A 23,011-nucleotide genomic window follows, 5' to 3' on the forward strand; every position below is an offset into this window, starting at 1 on the left:
GATTTATACTTTACTTTTGCAGTTTATATAAACCACACACCTCACATATTTCAACAGGGTATCTTTCTTTATTATTTTTTATTATGAATTTCTTAAATAAACAAATTTCAACAACATAAGGGCAGATCCTCTGAGCGCTGCTGATGACGCGATGAAGTGACGCTCGAGTGATCAAGGATTCCAATGTATAAAAAAAGCTTTCATTCCATCCCTCCGTCCTCGCGTCTTTTCCTTGCAGCCTTCCCTCGCATCCTACAGGGGGCGGAGCTGAGACGCGAGGAAAGGAAGCGAGGAGAGGAAACGAGGATGCACAAATAAGAATTGAGAAGCACCCCTGGTCTGCAGAATCCTTCTCTCTCAGATTCAGTTTCACTTCTTGTTTCATTTCCTCCTTCTTCGGGTAGATCTTATGGCTGTAGTTCTGTCCTCCATTGTTCTTCACCATTTCATCAATACTCTTTAAAAGCATTTGGATCTGGTTGGGATAACATTCACTTTTGCTGTTTATCACATGATACCTTCCCTCAAAGTAGTTCAGCAGCTCTGTAATATTTTCACTCTTAATGATTTGAATCCATTCTTTTCTGGATATTTTTTCTCTTCCAATAAACAGCACCATAGTGAACCTCATAGCTTGAGCCCCAAAGTTCTCCAGGATTTGCTCCACAACGTTCCTCTGCTCCTCTCTGCAAGTCTCCAGGTTTATGATAAGCAGGAACACATGAGGACCAGGATCAGAGAGATCCAGGCTCTTCATCATCTGCTTCTGCAGCTCTTCATCAGTCAGTTGAGGGTTGAAGAATCCTGGAGTGTCGATGATGGAGATGTTTCTGTCTTCTACTCTTCCTCTCTGTATCTCACTCTCTCTGGTTCTGCTTTCTTTAAATGCCTCTCGACCCAGTATTGCATTTGCTATTGGACTCTTTCCAGCGCCAGAGACTCCCAGCAGCACAATCCTCAGATCGATTAAATCATGTTGTTCATTAGGCTCTGTGAAAGAGAAAATGTCACTTTAATATTTTAAGAATATTTTTGCTTTCATCAAATTATATAATTACCTTTAATCATAGTGATAAAACCATACAGTCATTTTATACTGAATTACAATGCTTTAGTCTAGGTTTTCATGAGTGTAATAGAGTGAAACGCAATCTGCTAATTTTAGTGGCAAACATAAATGTTGATCTGTCAACATAAGTCATTTGAGCATTAAAACAGACATGTTGATATGCAGCAGAATAATAGTCCTCCGCTGCTGCAGTTGTGCGGATTCTTTACGCATTTATTGCAACTACTATTTGCAACTACATTTCTTCTTTTTCTCATCAAACAACCAGACTAATGGCTCGACACGACCCATACCGGGGAAGAGCTTAGACAGGGCTTTCTGCTGTGTAGATATAAATTCACGCTTTGCATCAGCTGGGTATGGCAGGGTAAATAACGGCTGTCATAGTCTAAATGGTCGCCTTAACCCAGTAAGTTTAAAAAATAATAATATTAATAAATTAAGATATAAATTAATATAACTAGTTGTAAATTAAATATTTTAAACACTAATTCAAAAAGGAAAAAATAATGCTTTGACTTGAGTAACTAATAGGCCTATTAACGTTTCACGCATTAACTGTCATTTACGACCTGACAACCGGAGAACAGAGATATTAAAATACATAGGCTCATAGTTTTATGATGTAGGCCTTGTGTTTTATTAAAATGTATTATAATTTATATCTCAGAAGAATGCGCTTATGCATGACGTGAGCTGCTGCGCACTCGCACACAGGACTGCAACGCAAGATTTTCATAAAGGTAATAACTTGCCATTTTGGTCTGTTTCTCACCAAACCCCAAATGCTTGGAATATATTGCACGAGTTGCATAGGGTTATTTTACGACACATTTGCATCAGCTTTAGAAAATATAATAAAAATCCACTATTCTCTGACATTAAAATTTTATGTCAGAGAATAGTGGATTTTTATTTTTATTTTAAGTGCGAGCAGGACTGTGTGTGTGTGTGTGTGTGTTTGTGTTAAGAAAAATAGAAGGTAGTGAGCCTTTAGAACAACATAAGGTGAGTGAGTTATCCTAGTTCAGAGTTCCAATATGTTGTGATCTGGTTGCGATGGGTTAAATAAACTCAATAAACTAAATTAACAAAATAAGCACAGAGCACAGACCAGTACTGAAGTGTGCAGTAAATATGCAGCAGTAATAACTTTGTTTTTGCAGAGGTTATTTCATTAATACTGAGTATAAATTGATGCCATAGTAAATGATAAGGCTAAATAGCTCTTAGCTTTGCTGCTCTTATTTGTGTTTTATGTGTTGCAGGTATTATTTTCTTCTAATCTGGTTGTTCTGTAAAGCACTTTGGTCAGCCTAGTTGAACTTGAATCCATTGTGCGTTCTCTCCGTGCTGTCCAGTGCCTCCCGCAGCTTTTCTACACAGATTTTGGTGGTAATGAACACGTTTTTTTTTTTTCGCCCAATTGGTCTCCATCCTATGCATGTTGTAATAATACAGAAACATTTTATAATTGACCGTATTTGCCAGAAAATAAGTCACATAGCCTACCTGAGTGTAAGTCACACTGGGTCACGCTGAGAGAGAAACACACATGCGTGCGTCACATCATTATTAGCCTATTCAGCAATAGTGTAAAAGGCTGGTAAATAAAATACAACATTAACATTATAAACACTATTAACATGTAGGATATGCGCAACCACTCGGTGAGTTGCACAGTTTTGAAAACGAACGCTAAGGGTTGTTTTAAGGACATGTTCGTGCATGCCGGTAGCCAGCCACTCTGAAGCCGTCAAAGGCGACTCTAAACGAGTCAAAAAGTCAAGACAGGACCCATCGTCAACATTTCTGTGTTCACCACTCTAGTTCATCCAAAACAAACCAGAAAAAAGACTCAAAGTGCTAAATACCAGAATTATCCTTTAAATTAATGGTTTTCAGAAAACAAGAATGAAAAATAAGTAGCCATGTAGGCTATAATAAAAAATATACATTGTAGCCTATAAAAATAATAAGCCTGTGCCCTTTATTACATTTAGTGTCACAGTTTGTACAGAAAGAAGACAAGTAGAATCCAATTGCAAGAAACAGCAGTTTATTATAAAACAGGGAGAGTTGTAATGCTGTTCAGAGGTGAAGGACTGAAGCAGGTGAGGCACGCAATGGGCAGAGGGAATCCAGGTAGATCCAGTCAGCTCGCGGGAGATCCAGGAAACAAGAACCACTCGAACGGGAACCGGCAAAAATAGAGTGCTAAAGGTCCAGAGAAAGCCTCACAACAATCTGACAAATACAGGACGAAAATCACAGAAAATCGCGAAGCAGTTCTTTGTGTTTCAACAGCCAAAGAACCGGTTCTCGGCCAGGAAAATTGGTTCCAAAGCAGCACCAACTCTTTGCTGGACTAGAACCGTTCTTTTACCACGTCATGCTTACGTCGGGGGCTGGGGCGGGGTTATTGTTGAATTTCTTCTCGAACGTAACCTCCGTCTATAGTAATCCAGACGAGCAGCACAAATGTGTTCCAAACATCTTCTTCTGACCCCAATATAGGATCGCAAAGCCAGGAGAAACATTTGCAGAAAGACGATGTAGTCCGCCATTGTTACTGTTATGCTTGAATTTGGCACAAGCGTTTCTAGGAAAGCTAAGATGTAGCCTATGGCAACGTACACAGTGACGTAACGACGTCGTTCGCTGGGCTCTCTAGTCAGTGGAAAAAAAAAACAGGTTCTGAGAAGGTGATGGGGGGGACCGAGACAGTCGAATTAATATGAGAATGAAACAGGTTTTATTTTGGAAACGTGAAAAACGGAATGAATTCTCCTGTACGCAGAAGGGAGTTTGAGGCGGACTGCCACTAGGCTAAGGATATTAGTGACAGAGAACGGGCCGATAAATTTGGGAGCCAGTTTATTACTAACGGAGCAGAGAGGAATGTTCTTAGAAGAAAGCCACACTTCTTGACCAACGATGTATACGGGAGGTTTCAGCCGGTGCGCGCTCCCACCTGGAGGAGAGTCTCACGGGCTCTTCTCCATGTGTGGCGACACCTCTGGAGGAAGGCGTGAGCAGAGGGAACCACGACTTTGGATTCCAGACTAGGTAAAATATGTGGCTGGTAACCTAGACTACACTCAAATGGAGAGTGGCCCGTGGACGAAACTGGTAACGAGTTATGAGCATACTCAACCCAAGAGATTTGTTGGCTCCAGGAGGAAGGATTCTGAGACACCAGACATCGTAAAAGTCTTTCTAAATCTTGAGACGAAGAAAATATTAATGTCATCCAGGTAGACATAAATGAACTGATCGACCATGTCTCTCAACACATCATTGACGAGTGCTTGGAAAACGGCAGGGGAGTTGGACAGGCCGAAAGGCATAACCAAATATTCAAAGTGCCCCCTGGGGATATTGAACGCCGTTTTACACTGATCCCCCCTTCTTATGCGGACCAAATGGTAAGCATTGCGTAGGTCCAATTTCGTGAAAAGAGATGCTCCCTGCAACCGCTCGAAGGCTGAAGACATCAACGGCAAAGGAGAGGTATTCTTTACCGTGATGTTGTTCAGCCCTCGATAGTCAATACACGGTCGCAGAGAACCGTCCTTCTTACCACGAAAAAGAACCCCGCACCAGCGGGAGACGAAGAAGGACGGATGATCCCGGCAGCCAGAGAATCAGAAATATATTTCTCCATGACCTCCCTCTCTGGGACAGAGAGCGAGTATAACTTGCCCTTGGGCGGATATGTACCTGGCAGTAAATCTATAGTACAGTCATAGGGACGATGCGGAGGAAGAGAAGTAGCCCGGGACTTACTGAACACTTCAGGATGTAAGGATGGATTTCTACTAAGACTGAATTCAAGAATTCGAAACTACAATATTACAATAAAACTCATTAATCTGAAGAAGAGATCTATGGGACAGAGAGCCAAACACAAATGGCCCAATATCATCTCTTCCCCCCTTGCTGAGATCCTGACCCCTCGCACTGTCTTCTCACCTCCAGGTTTCATTCAGTCATGTAAAACACACAAACCTACTGTCTCCAGATGTTTTATGACAGGTCAAAATAAATACTTCTGGTGTTAATGGTAAAGGAGTTTCATTCCCGCAGCAGCAGAACAGTCATAAAAAAAGAAAACAATGCCTGTTCTTCTGATGTGGGAGATGCCGTTGATAACCAGATGTTATCGTTGATAACCATTTATCTTTATCCCCCAAACCCAGACATGACCACTTGGGGCACAAGAAAGGGTCCAACGAAAGTTGAATAAATATTTGGGTGCTAGATGTTTATTGTTGTTTTGTTCCACTTGGGTATTTAAAGGGAATTTGCAAACCATTAAAGGAAGCATCTGAAAACAGAACTTCCCACTCTGTTGCAGTGTGTCTCTATTGCCAGGTATGCTGACACTTTTAAACTATTTTTGATATGGTATTTTGAATTATGTTTGTATTTTATGCTGATCAGTTGTGTATTGTGTATTCTGTTTAATCCTTTTAATTGATGCTTAACCCTGCCTGGCAAAATAAATGTTACATCTTGATTTATTCTGAAGTATTCTGAAATCATCATTTTAGTAGATTATAAAGAGGCTGGTGCTACCACAAATCTTGGTTAAGGTAGGTCAAACTAAACGTGCATGTATGAACGGAGCAGTAAGCACGTCATCTGAAGACCTTTTGATTTCTGTCTATCACTGACTTAGCAAGCTGTATGGAAATGGCTAATATAAACTATACTTTTTTTGTACAAGTGAGCAGTAGGCAATTAGCAAGTTTGTGACCGTGAGAAACACGATCCGGCCGATGTGATCTCTATGCGGCATTGGGTCCATAATGAATTAATAACTGAAAGTATGGAATGTCCAGAATAATCAAAGATCTCAATTAAATCAAAATTCATCTTTTGATCAGCTGTTAAGATAGAAAATCAGTAAAACAATTAAAGAGTCATTTAAATTTGGAGTCAGATTAAATTATTTATGGAGTCAGAATTAAAATTAGAAATCAACTGTGTAATAAATTAAAGTGATTTTTTTCAGAAGCGCCCGAAAAGACATACACGCTGAATTGCCTTCGACCACGACACCGGATACCGTTTTTGGGCCAGTGGGTGGAGTTTACACTTCCTTCAGGTCGAGATACTCCGGTGGCACTTTAAACAGATTCACTGGCTCCTCCTGCAACACAGAACAAGAAACAGACAGACAGGCAGACACAAGACAAGAGGCATAACAATGGTTGCTCCAGGTTGAAACCGAACTCTGGCCCCATTCCACCCTGGGTTAGTGATGATCCAGCCACGGATGTCCCAATACCACGGGTGCAAATGGTGACTTGGTGATGAGGAATGAAGTTTTCTCAGTATGGTTTCCAGAAGTGATAAGGGTGAGAACACAGGTTGACTGAGTGATGCCCAGGAGTACCGTCCGTTAAGGGCGTTGACTGAAATTCTGTGCTCGAGTGATGTGAACGGAATCTGGAGATGTCTGGCCAAGGAATAGTCCATGAGGTTACCCTCTGCTCCAGAGTCCACCAACACCTGACAGATGTGGAACTGGTCTGCCCATTGCAGTCTTACCGGGAGGCGAGTCGCTGATGAGGATTTCGCCACCGATAGTCCACCCGACAGTAACCTCCGTTCTACTGTCGGGCTTGGTCTTTTACTGGACAGTTGATGAGAAAGTGTCCAGCCGTGCCACAGTAAAGGCAAAGTCCTCTAGTTCTCCGAAGGTCCCTCTCCTCCTGGGAAAGCCGAGTTCGACCAACCTGCATGGGTTCTTGATCGATCGGGGGGCTGACCGTGTTCCCACCCCTGAGACTGGAGTCCTCTGGGAATTCTGGAACCAGGGTCTGGTGTGATCAACTCTCTTGTTGTTGAAGATGCGCATCCACGCGCAGCGTCAATCCGATGAGTTCATCGAGACTCCTTGGTAACTCCAACATAAAAATCTCCTTTTAAACAGTCCTGGAGATCGGTGAGTTTGCGGGCAGCCTCGCGTCCTGCGACCGCAATGCTGGTCAGAGATAAAGGACTGAAGCAGGTGAGACACTGGTAACGCAGGGACTCAATGGGCAGAGAGAATCCAGGCAGATCCAGTCAGCTCACGGGAGATCCGGGAAACGGGAACCACTCAAACGGGAACCGGCAAAAACAGCAGACAAAGAGTGCTCAAGGTCCAGTGAAAGCCTCACAACGATCTGACAAAGACAGTACGAAAATCACAGACAATAAATAGAACGCTAAATGAGGAACAGCTGGCGCTGATCAGCCGCGATAACGAGCCACACCCACAACACTAATACACACAACTCTCACACACGGCGAGGACGAGACAGTGAACCCATGAACCGTGACATTTAGCCTATTTTAAAACGACAAGCCTAAACAAATTTATTTGAATCGAAACAAACTGTACGGACGTTGGATTCCCACATCTCTCATTTGGTCCAAAGTTTCCATATTTTAATGTAACATTTGTATGCTATCTATTAATATAAAGAATGCTTCGTACTTCAGTCGAGTCCCAACGTAGGCTAAATCATCTTCACAGCCAGGGAAATGAGTTTGACTAACCGGCACAGCCTTAATATTGTCCAACAGACAAATTAAATTAAGCATGAATAACCATTTATATGTTTTGTTGACGATGTCAAGTTAGCAATGCCATAAGTGAACTGATAACATCGCGTGAGCAAGCGATGCGCCAGCACCATCGATATGTTCCTCAGGGGAAATAACTTAATATTCTGTCATTTATAGTCATACAGATAATATGACATCATTCGAAAGAGTTAAATGTTTGTATTTGTGTACATTCAAAATGACTTTAGAATGTCATGCCTTTCTGGAGTTAAATGCATTATATAGGCCGAAGTCACGTAAGCAATAAGGTACGAGAGGCTGTGCTGTATCGTGAATAAGTAACGGCTGAAGGGCTTGTTAGGCACGACGCGAAGCGGAGTGCCTGCAACCCCTTCAGCCGTTACTTATTCACGATACAGCACTTGCCTCGAGTACCTTATTGCTTTTATAAAACGGTTGCCACACAATACAAATATTAAAGCCGAAAAATATTTATCTATGCAACTTTCATGAAGTAAAATCACTAAAAGCATTCCTTCCACTGGAAAAAATAGTCCCTGACCGTAAACAGCAACAGAAGCAGAGTCTATGAACAGAGGTTACATACATTATTTCACCAATAGATGGCGGCAAAGACTGTCTTATCAATGAGTCAGTCGGTAGAGAAGACTTTTATATTGAAAAGACTCAAACTTGTTTTCACCGAGAAGCAGAGGTGGGTAGTAACGAAGTACATTTACTTCGTTACATTTACTTGAGTAGTTTTTTGGAAAATTTTTACTTTTAAGAGTAGATTTGAATGTGGGTACTTATTACTTTTACTCGAGTACATTTCTAATGAAAAAAATGTACTTTTACTTCGTTACGTTGGGCGACGTTCCTCTCGTTACTTTATTTTAATGCAATATGTGTTGTTAAATGCGTAAGTGCGATGTATCTTTTTTCTGGGCTTGAGCGATGCTCAATTCACAAATGAATCACTCTTTTGAGTCGATTCTGTTCAAAGACTTCATCAAACAAGTTGGCAGATCTGTCTAAATCGGTTCGCGAATCAGTTTGAATGAATTGTTCAGTTCCTGCACGCACTGAATCGTCTGAAGCGATTTCAATTCACACTCGACTCGGAGTCGTAACAGGAAGATTTAAGGACATCAAGAGCGTTGGATGAAGTGGCAGTGGACCTAAAGTACAGTCAATGAAAGCAAATCTGCAAATGCATCATATATTTGCCAGCGATGAAGATCTTTATTAGTTGAACATCTTCGTAAGCTGTCTGTGAATGAATGATTCCACAGGACGATATATTCGATTTAATTTCACTCAGGTAATACATTTTACAACCAAACAGATTTTTACGCCATGATAGCACTACTAGAAAGTATGACATTACCCGTTTTTTGGACATATACATTAATTTATACATTAAATAAGCTACCATTGCCCACAGTTTATGAACACCCGCCATCCCACGGTAGTTTGTGTGTATTGTTGCGCAGTGGCGTGCAAACTCGACTTGAAAACGAATGCCTTTAATTGCCTGCCGTAGCACAGTTAACCAGTTTAAACATGCTTGCAGAAATATACATTTGATTATATTTTGGAGAACCGACAGAAGAAGATTCGTCTATGTACTTTTTTTTTTGTGTGTTCAGATATTCAGTAGCAGTCATGAGCGCGAGCACATGTGAAGAGTTTTAACTCTTTCTTCTCTGTGTCAATTGCATGCCTTTGAATGCAACACTCTGCAGATTCACTTTATTTCGACATTGTCTAATAATCCAAATGTAGTTGTATAAGTTATATTACTATTATACAAACCAAAGGACAGGCAATGATTTTCTTTTTCGGGCTACAGATGGGAGAAAATGCTTTTTGTTGCAAAGAGAGCCAATCTACTTATGAAAATAATAGTCATTTAACTAAAAATAAAAAAATCGAAATAATATAATTTTATATATATGACGACTTCAGAGGCAAAAGCCTCTAAGTACCATCTGAAATTTTCTTCTAAAAGAGCATTTTTATCAAGCTTGTACGTTTATGTTCAGTTATTTCACTTAAATGGCAATGAAAAGTACCTATTAATTGTCATTAAAGTGAAATTACTGAACTTAAATATACAAGCTTGATAAAAATGCTTGTTTTAGAAGAGAGTTTCAGATGGCACTCAGAGGCTTTTGCATCTGAAGTCTTCTTCATATATATATATATATATATATATATATATATATATATATATGTATATGTACATATATATATAATCCGAAGTAAGTTACTCGCTAGTTGAGTAGTTTTTTCATTGGATACTTTTTTACTCTTACTCAAGTAACTACTGTATTAAGATTATTACTTTTACTTTTACTTTGAGTAAATATTTCTATAAGTACTTGTACTTTTACTTGAGTACAGTTTTTGGGTACTCTACCCACCTCTGCCGAGAAGGAAGACACAACTGACAGATGACACGGGAAAACCCCTTAACTGTTAACTGTTAAAAGGACAAGATATCGCAGCGGACATTCAAACGGATTATTTTATTATGAATATAGGACTGACCTGAAGGAAAATGCAATGTCTACTGTGAATGCAGGTAACTTTACACTCGCTTTCTCGATCTCTCACAATACTCCACTATAGCTTCAATGGACAATATCAATGAGATCGCACATGTGTTTAAGTTGCTAAGAGTGGTTGCTAGGGGTGTTGTAGTGATACATAGAACCATTGGGTAAATCGGTCATAGCCGTGTTTTATCGTGAATAAAGCACAGCTATTGACCAATCAGAATCAAGGATTGGAACTAACCGTTTTATCACAGCGTGTTTCATGATAAAAAATAAAAAGCTTTATTTACAGTCTGGAAAATACTGTAGGTTATAGCAAATTATTTCACGGACCGCCCTGGCACTTGAGAACTGCTGGTCTACACCAGTCTATGGTCTACACAGAAAAAATCCCTGTCTAGGCTCTTCCCCGGTACGGGTCGTGTCGAGCCATTAGTCTGGTTGTTTGATGAGAAAAAGATGAAATGTAGTAGTTGCAATAAATGCGATAAGAATCCGCACAACTGCAGCAGCGGAGGACTCTTATTCTGCTGTGCGGAACTGAGGAAGAACTGGGCTGCGTTCAGCCCCGACAAAACGTTGCACAACGTTTTTTAAACAGAAACGGTGATGCGTTGAACACACTGTTCTGATGACGCAAGAGTTGCAACTATGGCAGCTGAGAAGGCCATTCTTTGTGTTCTTTGTGAAGAATTTTCGGAGCCTGATGAAGTCGGTATAAATATGTGTTTAATACTACAAAATATGCCCGATGTTACAGTTACTGCACTTGCCGCCCAGAACAAAAGAGAACATCCCAATCGAGTGAAGGGATTGCTGAAACTGAAATGGAAGCACACATCTTACCTAATTCAGACTAAAACACATCTATTTAGCCTCACATACTGACTTTATTTGTAGGTCATACTGTTTTAATACCCTGTATTTTCTTTCTCATTTTTAGGAAAAGCACTTAATTACCATTGTTTATTTCTATACCAATACACTTGCAATGAAGCTAAAAATATAAACAACTACATCATTATGTTGATATCCTATATTTTTTACAATAAAACTTTCGACAAACTATCCTCAGTTGTTGCGTATACCGAGCTGCATCGAACACATGTAAATTACTTTCCTTGAACCCATTGTGCGAGTTCACTTTAATACCACGTGCTTTATATACATGTTGCTGCTGATTGGACTGCAGTTCTGACACACCCACCAAACAAGAGAAAACGTATCTCAAACCCCGTTGCACACCGGTGCACGCCGTTTCCAGGAAACATGACGTTCAACCCGGAAACCGTAGCAAAACGTTGCGCACCGTTTTGAACTTGAACATGCCCCTGATGACGGAACAGTTTGATTTTCGGCTGACAAATCAGAGGAAAGGGGCGTTTCATTCTAGCCTACATGTAGAGATTGAATATTCAAGCTGTTTATTCATTTTTTCTACCTCAGAAAGAACAATCAAGCTGGAACTGTTTTCTAATTTTTCTACTTTCAATATTCAATATCATAATATTAAGTCAAAAAAATGAATGAATGAACGTACACAGACCTGTGAATGATTTAAAGGATTAGTTCACCCCAATGCAGTTTCAAAAGTCTTTGACCTTTCAGCGTGATGACGTAGTTCCCTGTCCGTTTGTTGATCAGCTCAATCCGAACTATTGAAGGTAAAAAGTCTATAAATTATATATATATATATTTTTTTAAAATGACCTATCGTTTCGCTAGATAACAACCTCTTCTTCAGCTGTGATGGCGTACAGCCCGTTTAAACACTTCAAAGACGTTTGAAACTGCATTGATTTGGACTTAAAAACGATGGTAACCAATGGAATACATTGTTAGATAAAAAATCCAGAAATGTTTTCCTCAAAAAACATATTTTCTCTCCCACTGAGGAAAGGGGGAGGGGGGGGGGGGATTATTGTCATAAGTGTATTGTGATTGTCAAAACATTTTAGTAACTAAACTGAATTTTAGGTTTAGTGACAACATGTTACAATGTTTACATGGTACAATTTCTGGTAAGCTACATTTTTTTATTATTGCTTGACACAAATTTCACGATTTCAATTAAATTAAATTCTTGTGATTTGATTTAATATTGACTTATTTGGATAAATATTAGGTACACAAGATAGGCGTTAATTTTTCTCAAGAAAAAACAAATCTCAGCTAATGCTGTACGGAGAGCCCTATGAGCTGGTAGTATTAAGGTAAAAAAAAACCTCAAATTAAATGTGGTTTTTTTTTTTATTATAATAACAACTTTAATAAAAGTAAAGTAAAATATGTCAAGTAAAAATATAATAAATATGTAATATAGTACACATATTTAGCAAAATACTCTCTATAGCTCTTTTTTTCTAGCCAACTAACGTGAACATATTATGGTCATTAAATGGCTTTCCTGAGGTAAATGTTATGTGACAATTGTTCTCCAGCTGTTTCATTGACCCCTTTCCACGGATGAAAAACACTGATTGATCGATATCATGTATGAGGAATATACATTTAGGTAAGTTGTACTGTAGGCCTATCTTTCAACATTGTTCATTCGTGTTTATTTACCATTAGCTAGAGATGATCGGGTCACATGCTGCGAGGGATCTGTCACGTCACATTTACAAACGCCAAATTTATTGTTTGAATTTCGTAATATAATTGACAGAATCTGAAAGAAATAAGAAAATACATATTCTACTATACTTTTCTTTTAGACAGACTTACTTTTGAGCCGATCATCATCTGAATCTTTGCTCACTGCAAAACAACATAATAAAACACACAGTTAGTGAATCTGCTGAACACGGCTTGCACTAGAAATGATATCAACAACCCCTAAAGTTGAAGACATGTCTCTTCCATGTGCATTTCATTCACTTTCCCTGCATTTTACTTATGCACTAACATAATCATTTAATATTGTCCTCATAGATCACATACTAACATACAAGACAAACAGAAAACCAAACAAAAACATTTAAAGATTCCTCACAGGAGAAAAGAAAAAAACACTGACCAACACTGAAATGCTCATTTAAAATTCTAAAACATCAGTAAACTAGTTAGACAAATGTTTCACAGTAAAGAGTCAAATCATTTATTGGACTTACTGTTGGGGCAATGCAAATCTGGACTTCCTACCACACACCCACAACACACGACACCCACCCACAACACACACTGTTAGAGTAGATTATGCACATTAGAAAACAAGCTTTTTCACAGATGGATTAAAATAGAAAATGACAGAAAATAAAACAAAAACAATCAGTGCCATTATGTTTGCTTCCAATGTATGCATAAAAATAAGTAAAGTAACTTTAATGAAACCTGCGTGTGTGTATCAGTCTGTGGGTCTCTCAGTTCTTAAACGCCCCTTGAAATGCATAATTCACAAATAAATCATTGCTTAAGTAGGAAGAGGTTAGACGCGTTTAACATGTTAATACACATATTGTGTTGTTGATCAAACCTTACCAGCACGCCTCGCCATTTTGCGTTTGACACGGACACGGACAGAACCCAAAGTGAAAGAGTAAGAGCTCGAAACTCACTCGCGCCCCCTTGCGGAGGCTGTGAAAAGAACCGCAGAAACTCACGGTCATTCATGACAGTCTGAGGACATCAGCGCCACGATAACAGTCTCAAACATATTTATATAAGTAGCCTACGCATTGATCCTTTTGGAGCGTTTCAAAGTCTAAAACCAGGTTAATGTCAAGTATTTTATTAAAGCGATCCAATTAAAATATAGATAGATAGATAGATAGATAGATAGATAGATAGATAGATAGATAGATAGATAGATAGATAGATAGATAGATAGATAGATAGATAGATAGATAGATAGATAGATAGATAGATAGATGACAGCTTAATCATATAACACACACACACACACACACACACACACACACACACACACACACACACACACACACACATATATATATATCAATATATAAATTGAACACAAAGCTTAAAACACTAAAAATTAAAACAAAGCTTGAGCATTTGAACATTTATTTATTTGGCATAAAGTTGTATTTCTTTTTTACTCAAGCATTTCATAATGAGTCTTTTTTCATAAATACACAAAATTCTACACTGGATTGCATGAATCAGATCCGTCAAACCCCCAAACAATACAGATTTTTTTTTTTTTTTTTTATAAAATGTAATTTCCCCAAAAAAGTAGCAAAGATAATAAATTGAACATAAGTTATTGCACATCCGGTACAAGATGATAAACTGAATCAAAAATAAGTCAAATCTCCATAAACATGCAATTAATTCCTTTTGTCCAAATACTCATTAAGAAAAATGTCCATCTCATCCTTCATTTGGAAGTGAAACACTAAAGGCTCTTTGGCCAGTTCTCTGTCATCATCCGTTTGAGCCTGTGGAAGTTGAAGAAGGGTTTTTTCCTGGTCTTTCTCTTTCAATTTCAGAAAGCACGCTCTTCCACCAAACCTGTGAAGACGTTTGTTTGTGTCATGATTAACAGCTGGGGCTCGTTCTTAGTACGTCGCTAACTCAGTTAGCTGGATTTGATTGTTGACGATTTGGCATGATCTTGGATTGTTTGGTTCTTCGAAGCTCTTCCTGAGGGTTGTTCCATAAAACAAGATTAGAATACAAGCAAGGCTTATTTTGGTTAGTCAGACTTATTGTCGGTGGATTCTGTTTCATAAAGCAAACTTAAAATAGTTCAAACTCAGTTACCCTGGCAACTTATGCTGGGAAACTAGCCTGGTCCAGGGCAGGCTAACTGTCAGGCTAAGCCTCAGCTGTTACACAGATCCTCTAACACTGACCGACAAGAACACAATGATATTACCACTGACACTCTCTCATACCATTATTGGACTTTATTCACCACTATTAGTCCAAAAATAAATACACAGTATACAGACAATCAACTTAAATAAGGCTACAATGATAAATTAGACAATATAGACCTATATATATATATACTGTATTTATAGATATAGATAGATAGATAGATAGATAGATAGATAGATAGATAGATAGATAGATAGATAGATAGATAGATAGATAGATAGGCCTAAATACAATATATATACTGCAGGTTTTCTTTTTTTACTGGCTGAATGTTTTGTGCCCAAGATTTAATTAGATTGTTTTAAAGATTTATGAATATATTTCTCTCTGGTTTTGTTTGGCAGCTGTAGTACATGTTTATGATTATTAGAAGAACATTAGAACACAATCTAAAAAAAAGGTTAAAATCACAAAATTAAAAATAAATAATTACAAAAGCACAGTATAAATTTTAACTGGTAAGATGAATCTGAGCTTAGTAACTGACAGTATATTAGCCTACATTTGATTTATCCCATTACAATAGTCCCTTTACAGTTATTGCTATCATAAAAATACATTTGTAGGTTTAAAATTCTAAATAAGGCACATCTAATGTCCAAATAACAAATATTTTAGCATATATATATATATATATATATATATATATATATATATATATATATATATATATATATATATATATATATATATATATTATGTACTTTATTGTCTTTCAATTCAGACACATTTTAGGCAAGGCAAGGCAAGGCAGCACATTTCATACACAATGGCAATTCAAAGTGCTTTACATAGAAGAAATTAAAATAATAAAAAGAAATAAGAATAATTAAAACAGTTTAGAAAAATAAAAAATAAAATACAGTACAGTACAGTCGGACGAACATTGGCACAGTGCTCATTCAGTAAATGCATAGCTAAACAGATGTGTTTTGAGTCTGGATTTGAAAGTGACTACTGTAGGAGCACGTCTGATCTCCTCTGGAAGCTGGTTCCAGCTGCGGCTGGCATAATAGCTAAAAGCGGACTCGCCATGCTTAGAGTGAACCCTTGGTATTTCTAGCTGATATGATCCTAATGATCTGAGTGATCTGTTGGGCTTATATTCAGTGAGCATATCTGCAATGTATTGAGGTCCTAGGCCATTGAATGATTTATATACCAGTAATAATACTTTAAAATCAATCCTAAATCTAACTGGGAGCCAGTGTAAAGACCTGAGGACTGGTGTGATATGTTCATATTTTCTAGTTCTGCTCAGAATCCTGGCGGCAGCGTTCTGTATGAGCTGCAACTGTCTTATGGTCTTTTTGGGAAGGCCAGTGAGGAGTCCATTACAATAATCCACCCTGCTGGTGATGAAAGCATGCACAAGTTTCTCTAAGTCTTGTCTGGAAACAAAGCATCTAATTCTTGCAATATTTTTCAGATGATAGTATGCTGATTTAGTTATTGCTTTGACATGACTACTGAAACTAAGGTCTGACTCTAGTGTCACACCAAGATTCCTGACTTGATGTTTAGTTGTTTGACCCCTAGAGTGAAGATATGCGTTCACCTTGAGAACTTCATCTTTGTATCCAAATGCAATGACTTCAGTTTTGTCTTTGTTTAACTGAAGAAAGTTTTGACACATCCAACTGTTGACTTCATCAATGCATTGGCACAGGGAGTCAATGGGGCTGTAATCGTTAGGCGATAGGGCTAAGTAGAGCTGTGTGTCGTCTGCATAGCTGTGGTAAGCAATTTGGTTCTTTCTCATTATTTGGCTCATTGGGAGCATATACAGGTTGAACAGGAGAGGCGCAAGAATTGATCCTTGAGGGACTCCGCATGTCATGGATGTCCACTCAGACTTATGGTCTCCTATACTCACACAATAACCTCTCCCATCTAAGTATGACCTGAACCATTTTAGGACTATCCCAGAAAGCCCCACCCAGTTTTCCAGCCTGTCCAGAAGTATGTTATGATCGACAGTGTCAAATGCAGCACTGAGGTCGAGTAGCACCAGCACCGATAATTTGCCTGAATCAGTATTTAAGCGAATATCGTTTATTATCTTTATGAGCGCTGTCTCTGTGCTGTGGTGCGGTCGGAAACCAGATTGAAAATTGTCAAAGTATCCATTCGAGCTCAAGAATTTGTTCAGCTGATTGAAGACAACTTTTTCAATGATCTTGCCTATGAAAGGAAGATTTGAGATCGGCCTATAGTTGCTTAATATGGTCTTATCCAGATTGCTCTTTTTCAGGAGGGGCTTGACAACTGCAGTTTTCAGGGAGTTTGGAAAACTCCCAGAGCGAAGTGAGGCATTTACCACTTCTAGAAGATCTGCTTCTAAACTGTTTAACACACTTTTGAAAAATGATGTGGGAAGTGTGTCAAGAGCGCAGGTTGATGTTTTAAGGTGCTGTACGGTTTCTTCCAAAATTTTGCCATCAATTGCTTTGAAATCAGACAAAGTTACTACTTTCTCAGGTGGTCTGATCTGTCTGACCCCAGTGCAACTCAAGGATGTGCTGATCACCTTTCTGATATTATTGATTTTCTCAGAGAAGAAAGAAGCAAACTCACTGCACTTGCTGTTTGAGAGCATTTCACTGGGAATCTGGCTTGGGGGGTTTGTCAGTCTCTCTACAGTAGCAAAAAGAGTGCGTGTGTTGTTTAAATTGCTGTTTATAATATTTGAGAAGAAAGTCTGTCTAGCTTTGCCTAGCTCCATATTAAAAGCATGAAGGCTGTCTTTGTAGATGTTATAATGGACTACAAGTTTTGTCTTCTGCCACATGCGCTCTGCTTTTCTGCATTGTCTTTTCATATTTTGCACTGCTGTTGAGTTTCTCCAAGGTGCTTTTTGTCTGCCACTCTTCTTCCTGACTTTCACAGGAGCAATATCATCAATTACACCTTTAACTTTTGAGTTAAAAAAATCAAGGAGAAAATCAACAGAGTCAGCAGATATGCTTGGTGTTAAGGATATAGCATTCATAAATAGCACACTAGTGTTCTCATTTAAGCATCTCTTCTTGACAGACACAGATCTAGCTTCAGTGGCAGGAGAGATCAATATATCAAAGAAAATACAGAAATGATCAGACAGTGCTACATCCTTAATAACCATCGATGAAATGTTTAGACCCTTACTGATAAGTAAATCTAGAGTGTGTCCACGATTGTGTGTGGGTCCATGTACATGCTGAGTCAGATCAAAAGTTTTTAAAACACTTTTGATTTCTTTAGCCATGTTGTTTTCTGCATTATCTATGTGGATGTTAAAATCTCCAGCAATGGCAAAACAGTCAAACTCTGAGGTAATGGTTGATAACAGCTCTGTAAATTCCTCAGCAAAGGCTGGAGAGTATTTTGGAGGCCTGTAAATAATGATAAGTAAAATGCGTGGAGCACCTTTTAACACAATACCCAGATATTCGAAAGACAAGTAATTCCCAAATGATATTTGCTTACATTGATAGATATCTTTAAAAAGAGCAGCTAGACCCCCCCCCCCCCCCCTCTCTTAACAGCTCTGCAGACACTCATAAAAGTAAAGTTAGGGGGGGCTGCTTCATTGAGGACTGTTGCACTGCAGCTGTCTTCTAGCCAGGTTTCATTTAGGAGCATAAAATCCAGATTGTTTGTGGTTATTAAGTCGTTGACTAGAAGTGATTTATTTTTAAGTGAACGGATGTTAAAGAGTGCTAACTTAACAGTCTTACTTTTCCCCACAGCAATATTAGTTTGACGTGTAATAGGCACCAGATTAGATGGGTTTGCTGTACGGCTATTGAAGGCCTTTGACTTTCTATCATGTAATAGAACAGCAATAGAGAAAGATACAGGCACACTGGGTTCCCGCTTGTTCTGTAAACATTTGAGAAAGTTACTGCTATCAAAACGGGGACCCGACACATATCAATGAGAGCTGGTATCAGTTGTTTTTGGTTCACCTCGAGCAGAAGGAGGAGGGTGTGGGCCCTGGCGTTGTGGCAGAGGCCGAAGAGCTCTCACAGGAGGAGGAGGAGGGGGAGGGCGAGCTGGGCCCGCAGGCTTTGGTGGTAATGGTGCCTGTCTTTTTTTGGTTGGTATCTGGGGGCTTGCAGCAAAAGAGTGGGATAGTCTGGTTCCAGCCTGCACCAGTTCTTCCATTTTCTGTGAGAAACACAATAGTGGCGATGCTGGAGAGAGGGTTAACGTGTCTGGTGAAAGGGGCTGTTGCTCTGGTGTTATCGGAGGCTGTGATATGCTGTCCTGGCTTCCCTGGCTGTTTTCCAGGAAGTCGTCCTTGGGTGTTGAATCTTCAAGCAGTTCTGATATGTCTGTCTGTGGTGAGCTCTGTGGGCAGGGCTCAGCTGAGATTGTGTCCGTGAGCAGAGGTTGTTGTGGTGGAGTGGTGTTATCATGTCCATTTTGCTGTTGAAGTGAAGTCCCGTGGTCATTCATACTGTGTCCAGGTGTGTGTGTGCCGTTCAGATTGAGTGGATTGGCACACACTGCAGAAGGATGATTGAGGGAGAAGTAGATATTGTCCTTTAACACTCTTGAACCAAGTTTGTTTGGGTGACGGCCATCCCGATGAAAAAGTTGACTCTGACTCCAGAAAAGATTGAAATTGTCAATGAAGTTTACTCCTTTTACATTGCAGGTTTTTTGCAGCCACGTATTAAGCCCTAGTAACCGTGAAAACCTGTTTGTTCCTCTTGCTGGGAGTGGTCCACTGATGAATGTTTGGACTTTCAGTCTTTTAAGTGTTTCAAAAAGTTCATTGAAATCCTTCTTAAGGAGTTCTGACTGCTCTTTATGAATATCATTCTTCCCCACATGAATGATGAGTCGATTTGCAGTCTTATGTTTCATCAGAATGTTCTGAAGTTCCCTGTTTACATCAGAAGTTGATGCTTGTGGAAGGCAGCACGTAGTTGTGTCCCTGCTGCTAATGTTTCTGATTATGGAGTCCCCCACTATCAGAGTCCTGGGCTCGGCTGCGCTCTGAGCTGAGTGCCGCTGTCTGCTCGACCTTGAGCGCCAGTTAGCATCAGTGTTAGCTACTGGCCCATTCAGTCTGTGTTCGATCACTTTCATCACATTTGGGGATTCCTCATTTACATTCATTAGCACTTCAAATCTGTTCTCAAGATGTATAGGTGGTGGTAGCAGACCAGTGTTTGCAATCCTTGTCAGAGCTGTATCTGGGGTAGAGGATGCTACTGCTGTAATATGTGTTGCTCGTGACAATCTGATGTCTCGAGTGCCTTTGGGTCTCGCTCCCTGTTTGTGCCATCGATTTGTAAGTCGATCGGCTTGTTTCTCTACCTGTCGAGGAGCACTAGTTTCATGTGACTCACCGGCTGTATGCTGAGGGTGTCCATGACGAAGCTCTGTTGTGTGCTCCGTCTGGTTTGGTGGTCCCGTAAGTAACTTTGTTTCAAGAACTGCAATCCTTTGTAAAAGTCTGTGGCAGTTGGTGCAGCAAGTAGATTCCAGAAGAGGCATTTTCTCTTATCCTTGTAGGCAGTTGTGTTTTCCTTTCCCGGAATGTAAGCTGGTCGGGTAAAAGAATTCTCAATTTTTGTATTAATCCAAACTTTGTCGTATGAGCACTGTGCTGATTTGATAAAAGGAAATAAAAAAAAAAATAAATAAAAAAAAATAGGAGATAAAATGTAAAAGCGATAGAGCAAAGCGCGGAGCAGTAAGCAAGAGCGTCCGAACAGTAGCTGAGCAGGAAGTCCAGTCATTAACATGAACTTTGAAAACAGGACTGTAAGATGTCCATTAATTCATTCTTTATTCAGAAAGCCTGGCCCAAACATCTTTTTAAATTTCCATGTGCCGTGTTGTCACAGGCTTAGGAGGTGGGATGAGCTCAAGCACATCATCAAAAACATACCAAAGCACATCCTCACGAGCAGGCCAAAAGAACCTGTTTGGCCCGACACGGTGCATGCATTTTACTTGCACATGCGTTTCATCCAAGTATTATTCCTGGGAACAAATCTTCATCATAAGTGAGCACACACCACTGTCCTAGCACCTCTGGGTCTTCCCAATGGATTCGTGTCTGCCTCTGTGACACGGCATCTGGCACCTTCTTAACAAAGCTGAATTGATTTGTGTTCCAACACTCGCATTGTAACTGCTTCTGGGTCGAGCACATACAGCTGTCATCACCAGACAGTATCTCTCCTGGAGCAAGAGCTACCACCTGATGTATCCGCATGGTTGCTGGGACTGCTGGTAGGTTTGATGGCATCCTCTCAAGTGCCTGCTCAACAGTATCACCATTGACAAAGAACAACTTGATCGATGTGTTGGTCTCCAAAAGGGCCTCGAAGAGCTCATGTGCATCTTGGATGTCCCGGCCATGGCTTATTAGCATGTCAGCAGTCCTCTTCAAGGCTGCTCCAACACCATCAGGTGCTCCTTTGCCATGGCTGGCCTCAAAAAAATTCCATGTCCCTGCCTTAATGCCTCTTTTCTCCAGCTCAGTGCTAAAAAGGAAAAAAATTGCCCTTCTGCTTGTACTGGGTACAAGGCCCATCACTAAAAAAGTGTATCACAGAAACCTCTGGGTGTGTTGCCTGCACATAATCCAATACAGGGTTCAGATGCTCCCAAATAGCTGCTGGGCTTTTGTGCTTTGATGGAGATATTGTGCTGAAGCAGGTCGGTTCTTGGCTACCGCCTACACAAAGAATCCCTGTATGTAGTGTCGCCTGTTGATGAGATGATCCAAAGTGCACTGCTTGTATATCAGAACTGTACTTGCAGGTGAAGTTCTCTGAAAAATCTAGGTGAATGAGACATTCATCAGTGGCCATGCTCTTTCTCAGCTCACGGTAGTAGGCATACTGTTGCCTAATATTGAATGAATGCTTCTTGAACTTGCTCAGGTGTGTGTGGAACTGCTCAGCAAGTTGCTCCTGGGTTCCCTCAACAATTTGTTTAACAGAAATCTTTACTTTTGGCCCCTCCTGATCATCTGTTTTTGCCTTCTCCTCTGTCCCCCACTGAGTATAGGACACTTTTTTTACACTGTCGTACATACTGGAGAGGGGAACTGTTTTATCTTTATAGTTCTCACACTCTCCATACATACAATCCTTGCGAGTGGTATCACAGGACACAGTTTTAGTAAGTCTCTCAAGATCTGAGGTCTCGATCAACTTCAGCTGATTAAGCTTTTCTGCTAGAAAGCTTAAAGCAGCACTAGGTAACTTTTCAACCTTCATAATATATTTCCAAGACTCTTGTGATGGTACATCGACTTACAGTAGGTTGAATGACACGTCTGCCATAGCCTGACGGGGTCTGTATCGCTTTTAATCGTACTTTTAAACTTCGGGTTTCGGGTAGTATCCCGAGAACAAAAAGAACTACAAAATTCGACTGCTTTACGGCATAGGCTACCTCACTTCCCTCAACACATCCTCACATGCTGTTGGACTTGTAAGTAACGTTATATTGCTTATATTGTATATCACTCGGACAAGCTTTCACTCGTTAGTGTGAGCTAAAAAGCACCTGGCGTTCTTGTTGATGGATTAGTAGACATCTTCGGAGGCTAGCTGTGCTTGTTCGATGTCGACGATTTGTAACGTGTTGTGTTTATTCCCCAATCGAATGAGCATCAAACACAAGAATGAGCATCAAACAGAAACAACCCGCTTACTCGAGGCGAGTTCGAGGCGCACATACAATACAGACTGCGATAGTTCAACAGGGCGCGCGCAGCTCTTAAAGGGGCCACACCTTATTTCCACTCGTTACAGCTTCCATCCGACTGAACAGGGACCAGTATACAGGGGGAAGGGGATCAGGCCGTGAGTGAAGAGACTGCTCTGCGTGAGTGGTATTTACGACAGTAACGTTAAATACAAGTAGTCCACAGCGACTCTAGGGGTCGTTGTTTGACCAAAACGGAATTCTTACCTAGTGCTACTTTAAATTTTCATGCAGTTTGCAC

At 39.9% G+C, this 23,011-nt stretch overlaps 2 protein-coding genes across 2 annotated transcripts in view; both read right to left on the reverse strand.

The window, feature by feature from the left end:
- Positions 1–23,011, reverse strand: part of LOC311287301 (GTPase IMAP family member 8-like) — a 446,844-nt gene that overhangs the window by 210,053 nt on the left and 213,780 nt on the right. The gene's annotated exons all lie outside the window — the stretch shown is intronic.
- LOC311287548 (GTPase IMAP family member 4-like) lies at positions 4–13,326 on the reverse strand. Its single transcript, XM_084404443.1, has 3 exons — positions 13,311–13,326; positions 12,925–12,957; positions 4–990 (listed from the first exon to the last, which is right to left on the reverse strand). Coding segments are annotated over exons 1-3 (1,014 nt in total). The 5' UTR covers positions 13,312–13,326; the 3' UTR covers positions 4–10.

The sequence above is a fragment of the Rutilus rutilus genome (assembly GCF_951802725.1).
Source record: "Rutilus rutilus genome assembly, chromosome: 1".
Taxonomy (NCBI): Eukaryota; Metazoa; Chordata; class Actinopteri; order Cypriniformes; family Leuciscidae; genus Rutilus; species Rutilus rutilus.

What these genes read in the sequence shown, in the direction of transcription:
- LOC311287548 (XM_084404443.1), bottom strand. An exon ending in AGATGATGATCGGCTCAAAA is followed by an intron (nt 991 to 12,924) that starts GTAAGTCTGTCT and finishes TCTCTTTCACAG; the next exon opens with AGCCTAATGAACAACATGAT.